We start from the raw sequence: 17,365 nt of genomic DNA on the forward strand, positions 1-17,365 counted from the left end.
GCTGGGCGGGCCTTAATTGGCCCATCCACATAAAATGGGGCCCAATTTGGGCGCCGATCGGACTTCAACTTCACCCCCTACAGGCGGAAAATCCTGCCCTAAGTGTTGCTCACATTTCTAGTTTTAGGCAAGATTTTGTGAATAATTTTACTCACGGCCAAAAGAATTGACAACAGTATTGTTACCCTATTCATGTTACAGTACTTGAAAGAAAAGTTGTGATGTTCTCCCAATACAATGTTATCTGTTTTTTCCAATACACCTTTTCGCCAATGAATTCAAACAGCTACTTACATGTGTAATTTTACTGCAAAAACTGTATCTCCTCCTAAATTTAATTACTTGTGGTAATCTAAATCAAGTTAATGCTTACTATGTAGTCTAATACAAAATTTCTGTTAAAATTATAGATTACAAGTCAATCTAAAATGTATGTTCACATTCAATTATAATTGTCTTATGAATATCTTGTGAAAGTTTCCATTGGAGCTTGTCTAAAGTCATTGCCTTCTATGGAAAGTAATATAAATTATCAGTGCAACTTACTCAAAGCACTTCAAAAAATGTCTATAATAGATGTTCTAACATGGTTTTTAAAACTCCCAGTTTTAAAATGCCTTGTTTTGTACATTAGCAATCGCTTACACATGTCAATCTATTAAATTGACCTTCACATTGACCCTTAAGTGGACTAGAGTATATCAAATTAATACAAGCGTTGCAATCCTTCAAAAAGCATGAATTCTTATTGTGTGAAGGTTTAAAAAAATCAGATTTCTCTTAGACTTTTAATTGAAATTAAAAAAAATGATTTTTGGTGCTTCAACTGACACTTATAAATTATGTATGACTTCTCACTGAAAGAATAAAATGTATTTGTCATTAATCAATGTGTGAGTTTTCCAGTTAGAAATGTTAAGTTCTTGCTTTGTTCTTGGACACTTAGGGCAGGATCTTCCAGTCGGCGAACAGGGGCAGGGCCCGCTCGCTGGTGTGGGCTGACATCGGGTGGAACCCCCCGAAGTCACCTCACGTCATTTCTATTTCCAGGTTGGCAGGGGCGCAGCCAAGTCGGATACACACCCACCAACCTGTCAACGGCCTATTAAGGCCATTTGAAAACCAATTCAGCTCATTAATGCACCTGCCTGTCCAACCTTAAGGTTGGCGGGCAGGCCAGGAGCCCAGGTGGGCTTGTGAGAAAACATGAAACCTCATCCACTGGTCATAAGGGCATTTAAATTTTAATGGAAGGCTTAAATAAAAGTTATGGACATGTCCCAACTCATGACAGTGTCACATGAGGGGACATGGCAGGGAAAATTTTTAAATTTATTTTTATTTTTAGTTTATTAAACTTTGAAAACCTGAGCCGATCTCCCTGAGGCAGCACTTAGCCTCAGGGAGATCTGTGCGCTATTTTGCACGTATGTGCTGAGGGAAACCCCACCCCCACTGCCCACACAGGGAGTGCATAGCGTTTCCTGGCGGACCTCACGCTGGGCAGGCCTTAATTGGCCCACCCACGTAAAATGGCAGTGTGCCCTCAACCGACTCGCTGATCAGGAACCCGCCCGCTCCCACTGGTCTCCCCCTGATGGGGGGAAAATTTTGCCCTTAAAATAGAAATATGCAACCGGTTATAAGAATGATTAAAACTTTGCATTTGAAAATGCAATCAAAAAAAAGAAAGAAAGCAAACAGCTTGAAATGTAAACAGTAAAAGGGTAGTCATGAATTTTCACTCTTACATTTTTTACATTTGATGCATTTGAAAGTAAAAACAAGCTGATTGGTATGTCCAGACTACCATATTTTCAGTATACATCAAAAGAAAAATTGAACAGGTGCAATATAAAAGTGTATGCGTGAAATTGGCAGGGCGGATGCTCTGTGCATCTTTTCATTCCAGAGTGACACACAAGCCACTTTGAGGCATTGGCTCATTAACATTCCCCCAGTGAGATTTGGGCACCAGAAAGATGCTCAGCCGCAGCTCACTAGATCTGGGAAGGTGGCAAATTGGCCAGCTCCCATTATTCAGCCAGCGTACAAATTGGGCTTTGGGGGCAATGATCTCAAGAATGGCCCCAAAGAAACCATTATCAGGGTGGAGATCATTGGGAGGCCAAGCAAAAGATGGATTTCCTGGACTTTTTCTGAGGAGCCTCAGCAGTGGTGTACAATAGCAAACATTTTCACTGTGAATCTACTGAATTGACTTTTACACTGACTCATGAGTGAACTGGAGTAAATTAAATATATACAAGTGCTGCAGCCCTTTGAAAAGCCAGAGTTCTCATTGTGTGATGATTCACATCTATCCTGAAATTCACCCATTTATACTTGAAAATAGTAGTCGGGGTCTGACAATACCATGGGATGACAATTTGCCTATTTATGCCCCCTCACCCATTCCAGGTAGGTGGGCTGCTGGCTCATTTCAGGCCTTCCTGAAAATTGCTTCAATTGGGCCTTGGGCATTAATGGATGCCTGAGATATGTCATGACGAAGATGAGTTGGTGATAAATTTTACTGTCTTCTCCATCTATTCTGTGCAGCAGTGAGACTGCAGGAGAGTTAACTGTTCTAATTAGCTACAGAGCTTCATAAAATTTTGTTTTAAAAATATTTTTTCTAGAACAAGATGTTCATTTACAGAGGAAAGGAGTACGAGCGACGTGAAGACTTTGAAGCAAGGCTATTCACTATATTCCCCAATGCAGAAAAAATGAAGACAACATCTCCTCCAAGTGATGACACTAAAAATTCCTCTGGACAGTGTATCCTTAGAATGTGCTGGCATGTGTATCTTTGGGCAGGGAAGGGATGCTTTCCTAAGCAAACCAATTTTTCAATTTAAAAGAATTCTATAAATGAAGAAAATATGAGTGTGCATGCTCGTAGTGATTTTGTAAAATTTTCACCGGATTTATTTTATACATTGGATCCAAAGCACTGCTTGTGCATCACATTTATTTCATAAGCCTAAATTGCTCTCACCAGTACCACATCAGTAATAACTTGTTGCCAATACCACTTCACTCTAATTTGTCCATAATTCAAAATGCACATTCCAAAGGTAGTCCAAATTTAAAAGAAAAAACTCAATAATTGTTCAGCTGGGTGGCTATTGCAGTTAAATTTCCATGTCAAGTTATGTTTTCCTGAAATTCTGGTGACAATAGTATGTATCATGTTCAAATGGCATTGCCACAAACACCAGAATATAACAATGTATTCAGTGCCTTGCATTTTTTCCAATTAAAACTCTCCTTAATCTTGCTTAAAGTAAATTTGTGTCAGGAAGGGCTCTTAAAGTAGATTGAGTGCCAAAAAGTTGCTTTGTTTTTTTTTAAATGTTAATTTATTTCAGTTTTCTTTGCTATATATCTTAAAAATTTGGTTAGCATAGCTCTTAATTAGGGGTTTTCCACCTGCAATGTTTATAGTCTAGAAGGAGCTTTGGCACAATGATGTAATTTTATGGTCCCAGTCTAATTGCCTTTAAATAGAGGAGTGAGGAAAGATTTATTCCTAAACAATGTTCCATAAAGATACCATTTCTTCCTCATGTAAATCATGTACATGATAATATATTTAGTGAAATGCACATTGACAATAATATAGGTGAACCTATTTTTTTTGATACCTGGTGAACAATCAGCATCCATATTTGTCTGATAGATTGGGGATATATGACTTTATTACTATTCTTACAGCATATAAACAGTAAGATTATTTTTTCCAATGTAACTACCTATTAATAGTTCTCTGTTTAATTTTATTCTTAGTTTTCAATACTGCAAATGAAGTCTCCAAAAACTTTAATAAAGTAGCTGTAATGAAAAGGATGAAAACTGGATTTTCTAGTATAATTGGATGATTACTTTAGAATAGTAACATTGTGAAGTGAAACAGCAACTGGCACTTGCATAGAGCCTTTAACGTACAAATAAATCATCCCAGGATGCTTCATAAAGTTGTCACTAACCAAAGACGGATGGTGGGCCAAAGCAGGAGGTATTAGGAGGGGTAACCAAAAGCTTGGTTGGTGTGGATCTAAGGAGGAGGAGAAGGAGGTCAGTGAGTTTAAGCATTGAATTCTAAACCTTGGCTAGATGTGTGAAGGCATCACCGTTAATAATGGGGTGGAGTGAAGAAAAGGGAGGGAACACACAAGGATAAAGGCTGGGGAAGGTGTTTTATAGGACTGGATGAGACACGGAGGTAGCGAAGGCAAGACAACAAAATACTTTAAATATGAAGTTGAAAATCTTACATTGGAGGACTGGGAGCCAATTTAAGCCAGCAAGGTTAAGGGCGCTGAATGATTGGGATATGATATGGAATAGGATATGGGTTAGCAGGGTTTTTGATGGGCTGAAGTTTACAAAGCATGGAAGACAAGGCTTCCAGGAGAATATTGAAATAGTCTAATTTGGAGGTGACAAATACATTGATTGACGTTTCAGCAGCAGATGAGCTATGGCAGAGGTGGAAGCAGGTGGTGTTTCACAGGTTAAGGGGATCTTTATGATGGAGAAGATATGGAGTCAGAAATATAAGTCTGTTATCAGAAAGGTATAGAATCAGTCAGTGGAAAATGTGCAGAGTTTGTAGTGGGAGCCAATGATGATGCCTTCAACTCCCTATTGTTTAACTCAAAGCAGTAGAGAGATCAAAATGGATAGTGTGGCAGTACAGCTGGGTGTCATCAGCACGCAAGTGAAAGCCAATCCAATGTTTTCATATGATTTATCAAGGGCAACATGTAGCTCTGGAAGAGGATAGATTCTTGACAACCTCCAGAGGTAATGGACAGAAAAAGAATCCATTGGTGGAGATGCTCTGACCACAAATTGATAAGTAAGATAGGCGAAACACTCAGTAAGGAAGTTTGATCCAGACTAGGGCAGGGGAGAGCCTGTGGGGGAGATTTGGCTTGGTGACAAAGAGGAAAGGGGTAGCAGTAGAAGCTGTGGAACAGATGGATTCAATTTTACTGGCAAAAAAATTTCATGAGCACCCCATATTTATTTCTGGAGGTGAAAGTGGGATAAACAAAGAGGGGTTTCTATAGACAGTTGGCTATTGAAGAAAAAAGCCAAGGGTTATCTTTACTTTCCAGATTGATCCTGGAATAATGGGAAGATTTGGCATAGACAAGTGAAGCTTGATAGTGCTTGGTGTGGTTCAGCCATATCTGATGGCTAAACTAGTGGTGTTTGAGATATACTCAAGTAAACTCTTTAACAAATGTATGTAGATATTCAGTGTTTCACAGTACAAACCATACGTGAACTCCCACCAAAGTTCAAGAACAAATCTGTCTCGGAACAAATATTGAGGTAAAACCTTCTGCTGCCTACTTTGCTTACAAAAGTCATGAGATCCATACAGATGAGAAAAGCCTTTTGCCCCATCATAATTCATCCATCTGTAAACAGCCCTTTAAACTTCCTTGCTGCATCTTTATTGTTTTTTAAATGTTTTCATAGTTCTTGACTCACCGTCCTCCCAAGAAATTCATTCCTGGTGTTTATCAATCTCTGCATGAAGGACTTTGTGATATTAGTCCTGAAGTTGCCTTTTATTCTGAACCTGTGTTCCTTTGTCATAATATCATAGTTTAATTTGAAGTAGTGTTTTGAATTGACCTTTCCATTTACCATCTTACATACCCCTATATGAGATCATTTTCAAGATGCTTTCTCTCCAGGATGAAAAACCCAAGTCTGTTTTTCTGTATTTGTATTTAATATGTTTCATATTTTCTCAAAATTCAGACCTCTACCACTTGGAATCAACCTTGTGGCTCTTCTCTGCATTGTCTCCAGCACTTGAATGCTCCATTTGTCTCTTGGCAACTAGAACTAGGCAGAGCACTCAAGCTGCAATCTGACCAGAGCAATACACAGTTTGATTACGACGTCCTCTGACTTGTATTCTACTGTAAAAAAAAGCAGAAAAAACCTGCAGGTCGTTGGATATTTGAACCTAAAGCAGATAATTCTGGAAACGTCAGCAGGTTAATTGTGATCTGTGGAGAGAATAAGTGAGTTAACTAATTTTGACAAGGAGTCCGCACCCAAAAGGTTAATTTATCTGTTCTTTCCACAGGTATTGCCTAACTGCTGAGCGTTTCGAGCATTTTCTGTTGTTTTCTATTTTATTTTACTATTTTGGTTTTGTAGTTGCTGCTCTGTCAAATGTTGAATCCACTAAAATGGACTTCACTACATGAAGTATGCACATTGCTTATTGTATCCTTCCTATCTGCAATAATTTACACTTATCTGCATTCAGTTTCATAATGCCATTGTTCTGTCTGTGCCAGTTTGACTGTCATCGTGATTTTTCATCTGAACCTCCAGTGAAGCTTTTAGCTTTTAAATTATTGTAATTTTTTATTTGACCAGGAAGTATTAAATGTCATGGTTTCTTTCTTACTGTTTTCTTTTTTAAAAAAGCTGAAATTACATTGCATGATTCAGCTTGTGACAGATTCCTCTCTAACAATCAACATTCACACCAAGCATGTGGAAGACTTATGGAAGATAAGGCTCATGTAGCTGAAGAATGAGAATTATAGGGTGATATTTCCACCATCATTCACTTGCAATAGAAACACGTGAGGGTGGTGGAAAATGACGCTGCCAAATTGTGTGTTGTCCTTAAGCTTCAAAATTGTATACAAAACTTGGCAACATTGTCAAAAAAGTGAACAGGATGATAACAGATTTCAGAAAGATATCCATTGGTGAGGTGGGCAGACACATGTCAGATACAATTTATGTTGAATAAATGTGAACTGATATACTTCAGGAGGAGCAAAATGAAGCAACAGTATAATTGAATTGGTTTGTGGTGAGTGAGAAAGCAGAGGGTCATGAGGGTGCGTATTCAGAAATCTTTGCAAGTAGCATAGCAAATTGACAAGGTGGTTAAGAAAGTATATGGGGTATTTGGCTTCCTAAATAGGGCAATTGAATACAAAAACCAGGAAATCATTCTAAGCCTTTACAAATCATGCATTAAGCTTCAGCTGGAGCTTGAACCTCTCCAATCAGGTTTCTTCCTTGCCAAGGTACCGAAAAGAAAACATCCTACCATGATGGTAGCAAAGATAATCAATCCCCATCCTATTATTCATCTACATGCTGCCCCTCGGCAACACCATCTGAAAGCACGACCTTGATTTCCAATGTAGTGCTGACAACACCCAGTTCTTCATCACCAGCACCTCTCTCCATTGTCTCTAAATTGTCAGACTGCTTGTCTGACATCTAAAATTGAATGAACAGAAATTTCCTCCAGTTAAGTATTGGGAAGGTCAAAGCCACAATGTGGGACTTTATGGCCCCGCCCCGCTGCTGGGATCATCCGGTCCTGCCAAAAGTCAGTGGACCTTTGGCTGAGCTGCCGAATCTCCCATGACAGGTCTTGCCACGACGGTGCCAGAAAATTCCACACTCTCTTTGGCTCCCACCACAAACTAAGCATTTCTGAGCCACTGACTCAATACTCCTTGCTCACAACTGTCTGATGCTTAACCAGTCTGTCTGCAGCTTTGGCATCATATTTGACATCGAGATGAGATTCCAACCGCACATCCATGCCATTACTATGACTGCTTATTTCTACCTGCAAAACATTGTCTGACCCAGCCTCTGCCTTAGTTCATCTACTGCTGAAGCTCTCATCAATGCCTTTGCTACCTCCAGACTTGACTAGTCCAATGCACTGTTAGCCTACCTTCTGTCAACTTGAGATCATCCAAAACTCTGCTGCCCGTGCCTTAATTCACATCGAATCCTGTCCTAGCACCCTTGTGCTTGCTGATCTATGATTGGATCTCAATTGAGCAACACCTCAGTTATAAAATTTTCATCTTTGCTTTCAAATCCCTCCATGGCCTCAACCCTCCCTGCCTCTGTAATGTCCTCCAGCCCCACAACCTTTTGAGGTATCTCCAGTCCTTTAATTATGGAGGACAATTTTCTTCCTGTCAGGCATGCTGGTCGGGAGCTGGCATGGGCGGACGCAGAGCCATTCGCCGCCTGCGATCAGCTCAATCACGCCATTTTAAGTGGGCAGGCCAATTAGAGTCCGCCCAATGTGACACACGGCATGCGCACAAAAGGTTGCAGAAATTTTCCTAAAGCACGGAGCGACCTCGGAGATTAAGAATATATTGAGAATTTTTAATTAAAAATCATTTACACATGTCCCCTCATATGACAGTGTCACATGAGCTGGGACACGTTTATGAATTGAGCAAAATTTATTTATTAATTTAATAAAGCCTTCATGAAACCTCATCCCTCCCATGGATGAGGTTTCATGAAAAACGTGAAGGCAGCTTGGGCTCTTCACCTGCCCATCAACCTTAAGGTTGGATGGGCAGCATTGATAATTATGTTAATTGGTTTTTAAATAGCCCTAACAGGCCTTTGACAGCTTGGCCAAACAGAAGATCTGAATGACACACGTCCGACATCATCACACATCATTTAATGCATGTGGGGCCCGCCCCGCACGTCGACATGAAAGTTCTCCCCATGATCTTTTGCACATTCCAATTTTAATTGCTCCACCATTGGTGGTGGTGCCTGCCACTGTCAAGGCCCTAAGCTCTGGAATTCCCTCCTTAAACCTCTCCACCTTTCTACATCCCTTTCCTCCTTCAAGGCACTCAAGCCAATTTCTTTGACCAAACGTTTGGGCACCTCTTTATGTGGGTTGATGTTAAATTTTATTTGCTAACACTCTGTTGAAGCACCTATGAACATTTTACTATCTTAAAGTTATTATACAAATACAAGTTATTGTTGCTGAGTATTATTTAATATCCTGAGCACCACACTTTAGGAAGGACATCAAAGCCTTGGAGAGGTTACAGAAGAGGTTTACCACAGATGAGGGACATCAGTTATGTTGGGAGGTTGGAGAAACTGGAATTGTTCTCACAGCAGAGAGGGTTAAGGAGAGACATAATAGTGGCATACCAAATTGTGAGGGATTTTGATTGAGCAAATGGAGAGAAACTGTTCCCTCTAGCAGGGTCAGTAACTTGATGTTACAGATTTTAAATAATTGACATAAGGAGCAGAAAGGAAATGAGAAATTTTCACACTTGGCAGCTTGTTAAAATTTGGAATGCACACCCTGAAAGAGTTGTGGAATCAGATAGTTTCAAAAGGCAATTGGACATAGAATCGTAGAATAGTGCAGCATAGGAGGCAATTCAGCCTAGTGAGTCTCTGTCAGCTCCTTTGAAAAACAATCCTAGTTAGTCTTGCAGCCCAGCTGTTTCCTCATATTCCTGTAATTTATTTCTCCTTCTAGTATTTATTCAATTCCTTTTTGGAAACTATTATGGAATCTGTTTTACCACCATATCAGGCAGGTAAGCTGTGGCACCCAAAGCACCATAGGCATCTCTCTCCATTGGAGACAATTATAGCTTTAGGGGCACCACTCCACATCAAACATGGAGCAATGCAAGGAAGCAGGCCTCCATGAACTAGCACAACCAAGAAAGGAATTGAACCCATGCTATTGGCATCATTCCGCACCACACTCTAGCCATCTAGCCAGCTGAACTAACTGACCTCCATTTCAGTGCATTCCAAATCTTAACTACTCATTGCTTAAAAAGTTTTTTTTCATGTCATTTTTGGTTTTCATCAATCATTTTAATTCTGCCCTCTGCTAATCTACCTTTCAGATGTAGGAAACAGTTTCTCTTTATTTACTCAATCTAAACCATTCATGATTTTAAACACCACTATCAAATCTGTGAGCCTTCCCTGCTCTAAGGAGAAAAAAACCCAGCTTCTCCAGTCTATTTGTGTAACCAATAACTCACCCCTGAAAACATTCCCCTTTGGAGCCAGGTGTCACAATATTAGATACATTGAGGGTTATTTTGGCATAAGGGTGAAAACAGGCACAAAATGAGTGCTGCACCAATTAGGCACATCTGAATTAAAGTGTGGATTCAGTACACAATTTTTGGTGTGAATTGCTGATTACCATAATTTGAACTTGACAAGAGGTGCTAGATCAAACATTTACAAGTTTTGCATGCAAGTGCTGACTTGGTACAATTTCATGGAGCTGTATATGTGAACTCCTTGTAATGAAAGTGTGGAGTGCACTGTCTAGCACCTTGTGGCATGTTTCAGGGTGGCTCAGGGAAGAGGGTGCACAAATTCTCAGATGTCACACTCAGGGGGGCTTTTGGAAGAGATCTAGAGGAGGAGGAAAGTCCTGTCCTCTCAGGGGGAAGGAGTCCACCTCACCCTCATCACCCTTATGTCCCTCTCCCCTGCAGAAACTGGTGATGTTCTTTGTCTCATGTTCATCTCCCATTCCCTGTCCAGACCAAGGCAGCCCCTAACATGATACCCGTGACCAAGTATTCGCTTCTCCCTGTTGACTCCTATAAGAACTCCAGCAACATTTGTTTTTGTTTCAGATTTCCAGCATCTCCAGTATTTTGCTTTTGACTCCTATAAGGTGTCCATTAAGGTGATGTAGCACAACACTTAGTATTTTTAGATGAAATGCTCAGAGAATTTGAGGAATAAATGTTGCTCGAGCATTGGCAAAGCCTTCATAAAGTATCCCAGAAAGTCTGCTGATGTATTTCAGAGGCCCTCTTCGCAGCTGAAGCAGCAAGTGTAAATGAAGTGGTGAATAACCTTTTAAGTAGTGTTTGAAATTCATATCAGCTGCCGCTGTTAGCGGAAGGTGCTAGGCTAAGCCATAGCCACCAACCAACTTCTTTAATGAGTGCCAGCAAGCACTTCAAGTGGCAATCAGCCCCTTAACAAATCTAAAGTCCCGTTGTTTCTAGCGTACTTCAACCCATTTAACAAGGTGACGTCTTGCACTAAAAGTGGACTAAATGGTCATTTCAGCTCAAGACTAGCTAGCTCGGAAGATATTTTGCACCTGAATGCACTGCTGACAATTGTCCCTCGTGTCCTTTCTTCTTTGGAACTGGGTGTCGCAGTTTATTATCTATGTTGTTCTTTCCCCTCTGGGACTGGGTGCCATGTCCTTGACGAGGATTAATTTACAGGGTTATAGGGAAATGCTAGCGAGTAAGTCTAAATTGGATAATTCCAAAAGTTTGGAAATAGACTGGAAGCTTTTCTGTTATGTTGCTTGTAGGTGTTGAGAAGGCTAGCTGCAGAATCAGGTTGGGAATTAAAGTGAGGATAATGGGTCAAGCTGGTCAATCGTTAGTCCTGAGTTTCAGTTTGGACAATGGTCAGTTACCAGCAGGAAAATAATTTTTGAAGACCAGACTAGCTTGGGATCAGGTTTTCTGGTCTTATTTTCCTTCTGCACATTTCTGAGATTTGATTGATACCTGCTGAGCATGAGTTATACCACCTAGTTAGCACAGCAACTCTAAGACAGAATGTATTTTGATGAAATTTACCATAATTATTACATTTATTTTTAAGGCTGCTATTATGACATGAGAAGCTAACATATAGACATCTGAGGCTGAAATTCCTCTCTCCACTTTGAATTCGCAGCATTAATCTATTTTTTAAAGAAAGGATAACAACTTTGCTAAAATAGCAGAGAATTGAATTTCAAATGAAATATTCATTATTAGCATAATTTCATGGTCTAGTAATACTATGAATATCACTTAAAAATTTAAAACAATTGGAACAATTGTTGATGTTTCAGTGTAGAAGCTTTTCCAACAGCATGGAGTGTGTCAACTGTCTCTCAGACCCTCACCAAATAAGATTACAAATAATTTGTGTGTGTGTTTATCGTGGAAGTGATTTGAAACTGCAACCTCATTTCTGGGTTTAGATAATGTTTGGTTTGTGGCATCTTCTGTAACTAACCGCTTGCCATCAGTGCCCTATAGATTACTATCTTATAGTTCTTAGCAGCTATATATTGTATCCCTGAGCAGAAATTGTTCATGAATAAAATACACAACAAGGGATGAATTATGTTTGAAAGTTTTATTTGTATTTGTATTCCAGCATATGTTAATGTCAGGGAGTCATGAATATTAAATATCTCTTGGAAAATTGAGTTGTATTTAGTAGACTCTTATAAAAATAATTTAGATTCCCTCTTTGTCATAGGAATGGTCTGAGGGCCTTTATTAAAAGAGTCAAAAGGTTTAGCTTTGGCCTGTCCTATTTTAGCTTATTCATATTTGTTTTACTATTACATTTTTTTGACCTTTTTCTTTTACAGTTTTTACACAGTGAATGAGGTGCAGCGGTTCCAGTATTCAAGACCAATCAGGAAAGGAGAGAAAGATCCAGATAATGAATTTGCTGTAATATATTATACTTCTTATATTGAACGTTTGTCATAATTGGAATTTCAGTTGTTAACATTATTTGGCAGAGATAGGCATAAATTGAATAGGCTTATGACAATCATTCCTTTTAATAATTTGCTGTTAATTGGCAATCTAAAGCAGTGGACTGCCAATTAATATTTGCATTAATAAAAGGAGAGAATATTGGAATTGGACAGGGTTGGAAAATACCTTTGTGGTCTATTTACCTAGTCCCAACGATCAAAAAAAAATGTACTGTTCTCTAACACACAATCCTTAAGCAGTTTGTTTCATTATCATCTCTTAAAGTACTTAACACCTTAAAAGTCTGTTCACCTTTCCTCTTAGATTTAAAGTTGTGTCCCCAATTATAGAGCTTGCATTTATGTTTATGTTTCCTCTGATTAAGCTAATTTCTGAATTGGTCAGGCAGTTTGCCAACACCATTTAATATGTAAAAGTGTGAAAAAAATTAAAATGCAAGATATAAAATAGAAAAGAGAAAAATAGTTGGAATTAAAATAACTGTTGTGCAAAAATGTCCTATAGCAACAGTGCAATGTAGTTAGATCGCAACAGTGCTAATTTTTCAAAGTGTGTGTTCAGTAACAACGTGCATTTCACAGCTGAGAGGGGAATGTGTTGTAACTATTTGCTATTTGAATTTCATTCTAATTCACCATCCAACAGAACATAATTTTCTGTGAAGTCTCAAATAGTTCTCCATACCACTATGACCATCTGTGTGGTTTATCCTTTTACTATTCATCGGTTCAATAGTTTGTATCATTTTCCAATGGCAAAAGATTTTTTAATTTTAAAAAAGTAGATGAATGGCAGAAGATTACAACGAGTAATTTATTATTGTGATTCTAATCACTCAAGCTTCTCCCATTTTCAATTATCTAAACCCTCAGTTGGGTTGTAGAACAATCTCAGTTATCCGTTATAGTATTAGTATTTTGTTTGAATGTTCAGGGGTTAAGAAAAATTGTTCACCCCAGATTTCTAATCAGGGTGAACAGTAAATGCTTTGCTTGCTTATAAATAACCACATTGCCTGATATGCTACTATTCGGAAATGGGAGGGGATGGAGAATAATTAAAAATCAAAGTCACCATACTTAGAATTTCAATAAACCTGACACTACAGAAACTGATATAATTATAAAGATGCTTCAGTTATTTTGAGCCCATACAACATGAATAATGTCAAACAGGAGTCAAATATATTTTTGAACTGTATCATAGATGAGTGCAGTTTTGTACAGAATAGATTTAAGTGCGTGGGCCAGTGAGTGATTCTCAGTGGTTTTATTTTTCTAAAACTAGACTAATTGCTTTAAACTGTTTCCATAGAATATGTGGATTGAAAGGACCACTTACGTGACAGCGTACAAATTGCCTGGCATTCTAAGATGGTTTGAGGTGAAATCTGTCTCAATGGTAAGCATGATCTAGAATGTCCAAAATCAACTACCTTCCAAATACAGCATGCAGATAAAATTAATGTAATTTGCCTGTTTAGAATTCACAAACAGTCTGGTCAATGGGTACTTGTGTTCTTGTTTGCAACAAGCTGGAATCATGTTGGAAACTTTTATATAAGATCGTATTATTTATAGATTTATAGAGCAATGATTAGTAACTTATCTAGTATGATTGTTAATAACTAATGTCGCCGATCTTTAGTTAGATGTAATGCGAATGTGCAGATTCCCTAAATTAATTTGTTAAATTTGAATATTATAAAACCAATTATGCCCATTCTAGAATATAATTTGTTGTAAGGAGTTCCAGCAGATATTTTTTAATATTACTAACTAAAGTTTTATAAGTTGTATTTATATTATTATTTAATGTAACATATCACTAAAATATTTGTTTGCAAATTATTTTGACTAACTGATACCTAAATTAGTTGGTGATCAGTGTAACAGATGTTTCAATAGAGTCAGGCTGCTCACCTCTCCGCTATACGACATTTCTGCAGGGACAGCTGTCATCACTGGGACATGTACCACAAGCAAGGACACTGGCAGAGGGGCTAGGGAAGCAGTGGAAGATGAGGGTGCCGAAGAGATGTTGGAATCCTCATCCTCCTTGCCCACCTCCACAGCCCAGGGTTGGCATTCAGGCAGTTAAATGGGACTGACTGCTGGGGTGTAGCAGATGTCACTTCTAGCCACTGTTCTGCCACCAGTGTGAATGTCCTGTTATGGAAATGTAGCTCCTCAATTACTCCATGCTCATACACTGGTCAGCCTGCTCCAGACTTCTGAATGAGCCTTGAACCCTTTTCAGAACATCGCACTGCTCTTGCATGCACTCTATGCGATGCTGCATGTTTGTCTCCATGAGATTGACCATTCTCTCATGTTTGGAGCTCCTGCGATCAAGTCCCTGAGAATGGTTGAGTTCATCACCTTGATGAACTCCTCCACTCAAAGTCCGTGAGCTCTTATTGCCTCTGGTAACTCTGACAGATGTCCACACATCTGCTATTGCTCCAAGTAATGTGCCCAAAAAATGTGTCCTGAGGCCATACCTCAGTTTCTACTGAGGCATCATTGTGACTGTCCTCCCTCCTCTCAGGGGGACAGTGCACAGATGTCTCTGACTCAGATACCTCCACACCTTCTGCACTCTGGTGTGCTGCACTTTACCACGTCCCAGCCACTCTAAATACTTGCAACATCCCTCCCATGTGCTAGCATCTGTGTTCATGGAGTCTAGGCAGTACAGATGTGACAATGCATCCTCAGACATCTCTTCACCTTCCTGATGCCCAAGGGATGAATCAGCCTAGGGATGAGGGGGAGGGAGTAGTGGCGGTAGGGTGGGCAAGCAGTGATGGGATCTGTGTGAGACACAAAAGGAGGCAATTAGAGTAAGCCAGAGACAGTTTGAGAGCGTGCATAGCTCCAGGCCACTTGTCTCCAACCATCTTAGTGAAACCCTTAGCAAGCAACCCACCCTTCATACTCTCCCTCGAACCAATTTCCCAATTTGCGCCATGCACTATCACCATCACCTCCACCATTAACAGTATGCTCCAAAGTGCCCCTAATAGCGCCTTTGGCATCTGCTATGGGCAATTCACCATCACTGATACTGAGCTGGAAAGGCACCCTCGCAATCTCCCATTGCTGACTCCTCAATTGCCCTTATCCGCACTGTAGCACTGCCCCCCACCCCCCCAAAATCAGGGCCATCTCTTTGGCATTGTGAGCCCTCTTCTGCAAGTAAAACATACAGTGTGATGCATCCAGAGGTAGAGCTCATCAATGTGGCAATGGATCACAATGGGCATTCATATGTCACCCCATAACTGCTTGGACCTACATGAGTGCCTTGGCCATACATTCGTCAATTTTACAGGAGAGCTATGTGCCAAGTATACTCCAGCTGCTGCATCATTCAGCTGTCAACCATCATGAGGACATCTGTGTGCTTCTGCCAAATAACTCACCTTGCCAGAATGCAGCAGGTCATGGAACCACTTGCGACACTGGATCCATGATTGATGGTATTACCTTGCTGTGCTGACTGTGACTGCTATCTCCCCCCTGCCCCATGTTCGCTTGGTGACATTGAGAGCATTCCTCCATCCTCTTGGATAGAGAATTTTCCTCCAACATTGCACCTCCTCTACTAGAAGCTCGAGGTCCTGCTCACAGAACCGGGGTGCCAGCCCCACAGGACCTTCTAGAGCTATCCTACTCTGCGACATTCTTGCAAGACAGTGAAGAAAGCACATGGACAAGTAAGGTTTCTCGCTTCTTGGGATGCAATATAAAACCTGTATCCATTCACATGCTGACACCTGTTTATCTAGTTGAGCACAGACTGATGTCACTTAGGGGGCAGTATGAATGCTGGATGGTGTGCCATTTTTTATTTTCATGTCAACATGGTATGGTGGGTTTCTGAGTGCACTTGCCCCCTCTGGCCTGCTCCCTCTGAGTCACACTCATCTGTGATGACTGTGTGTCGCTTTGAGGGTTATGGACAAAGCACATTTGGGTGCCCACACCCTGATAGATGGGGGTGCTGAAAGGGTAAAGCAGAGCATCAGAACCTACTGAAACTGCCAAGATTCCGCCATCTGCATGGCTGGGTCTTTTGAAGCTTTGCCAGCATTAAGTGACTGCTCACGTCATTATACAAGGTCAATACACTGCATTAAAAGCTATAGTTTCCTATGGAAGGCCCATGACGGCTCACCTTTTCCAATATAGCTAACCAGGTGCCAACTATTGCAATTCTTACTCACCTGATTGCTGTCAGACGTCTCCTCCCATGAACCTGCAGCACTCCACCTGCTTCCAACCTCACAGGAGGAACAACGTGCAGGACAGCTCTTTGTATCGGGCTCAAAATGTGATCTGCCCTTCTCACCAACATGGCCCACCCCTGCCTCCAATCTGCTTCTGGGGTCAGTGGGACTAACTCGGTCACACTCCTGCACCGCCCCCTCCCCAGAGTGAAAATTGCACATAACGGGGCCTGCTGAGTTGGGATATATCCCGAATCTCGCTATCCACCTCAATAGTGAAAAACCTGACCTTAAGGCCTGAATTTTTCGGTTGGTGAGTTGGGGGCGGGGACTGCTCACCGACGCGAAAATGACGTGGGATGAAGTTAGGGGGAACCCCCGACGTCATCCCACCCCATTTAAATGTTCAGGAAGGCAGGCAGACAGCGAAATCAGTTGTCCGCCTGCCGACCTGTCAATGGCCAATTGAGGCCATTGACAGGATAATTAAAATAATTAAAGGCCCTGCCCGTCCAACCTTAATGACTGGCGGGCAGGCCAGGAGCCCCAGCGGGCTTCTGAAAAAACATGAAACCTCATCCACTGGCGGGATGAGGTTTCATGTCTGTTTTTAAAAAGTTTAGTATAGTTTTAGTCAGATTTATTAACATGTCCCATCTTGTGTGACATTGTCACATGAGGGGGACATGTTAATAATTTTTTGATTTTTCTATTTTCGATATTTAAAGCGCTGTCAGTAATC

General features: G+C 40.4%; 1 protein-coding gene across 1 annotated transcript in view; it reads left to right on the top strand.

Moving 5' to 3' along the window:
• Nucleotides 1-17,365, top strand: part of dock1 (dedicator of cytokinesis 1) — a 693,250-nt gene that overhangs the window by 599,726 nt on the left and 76,159 nt on the right. The window contains exons 41-44 of the mRNA XM_041210280.1: nucleotides 2,643-2,784; nucleotides 5,271-5,352; nucleotides 12,254-12,338; nucleotides 13,704-13,790. Of these exons, the coding sequence (XP_041066214.1) occupies nucleotides 2,643-2,784; nucleotides 5,271-5,352; nucleotides 12,254-12,338; nucleotides 13,704-13,790 (396 nt within the window). The remainder of the gene's footprint in view (nucleotides 1-2,642; nucleotides 2,785-5,270; nucleotides 5,353-12,253; nucleotides 12,339-13,703; nucleotides 13,791-17,365) is intronic.

Source organism: Carcharodon carcharias, chromosome 17 (assembly GCF_017639515.1).
Source record: "Carcharodon carcharias isolate sCarCar2 chromosome 17, sCarCar2.pri, whole genome shotgun sequence".
In the NCBI taxonomy this organism is placed as follows: Eukaryota; Metazoa; Chordata; class Chondrichthyes; order Lamniformes; family Lamnidae; genus Carcharodon; species Carcharodon carcharias.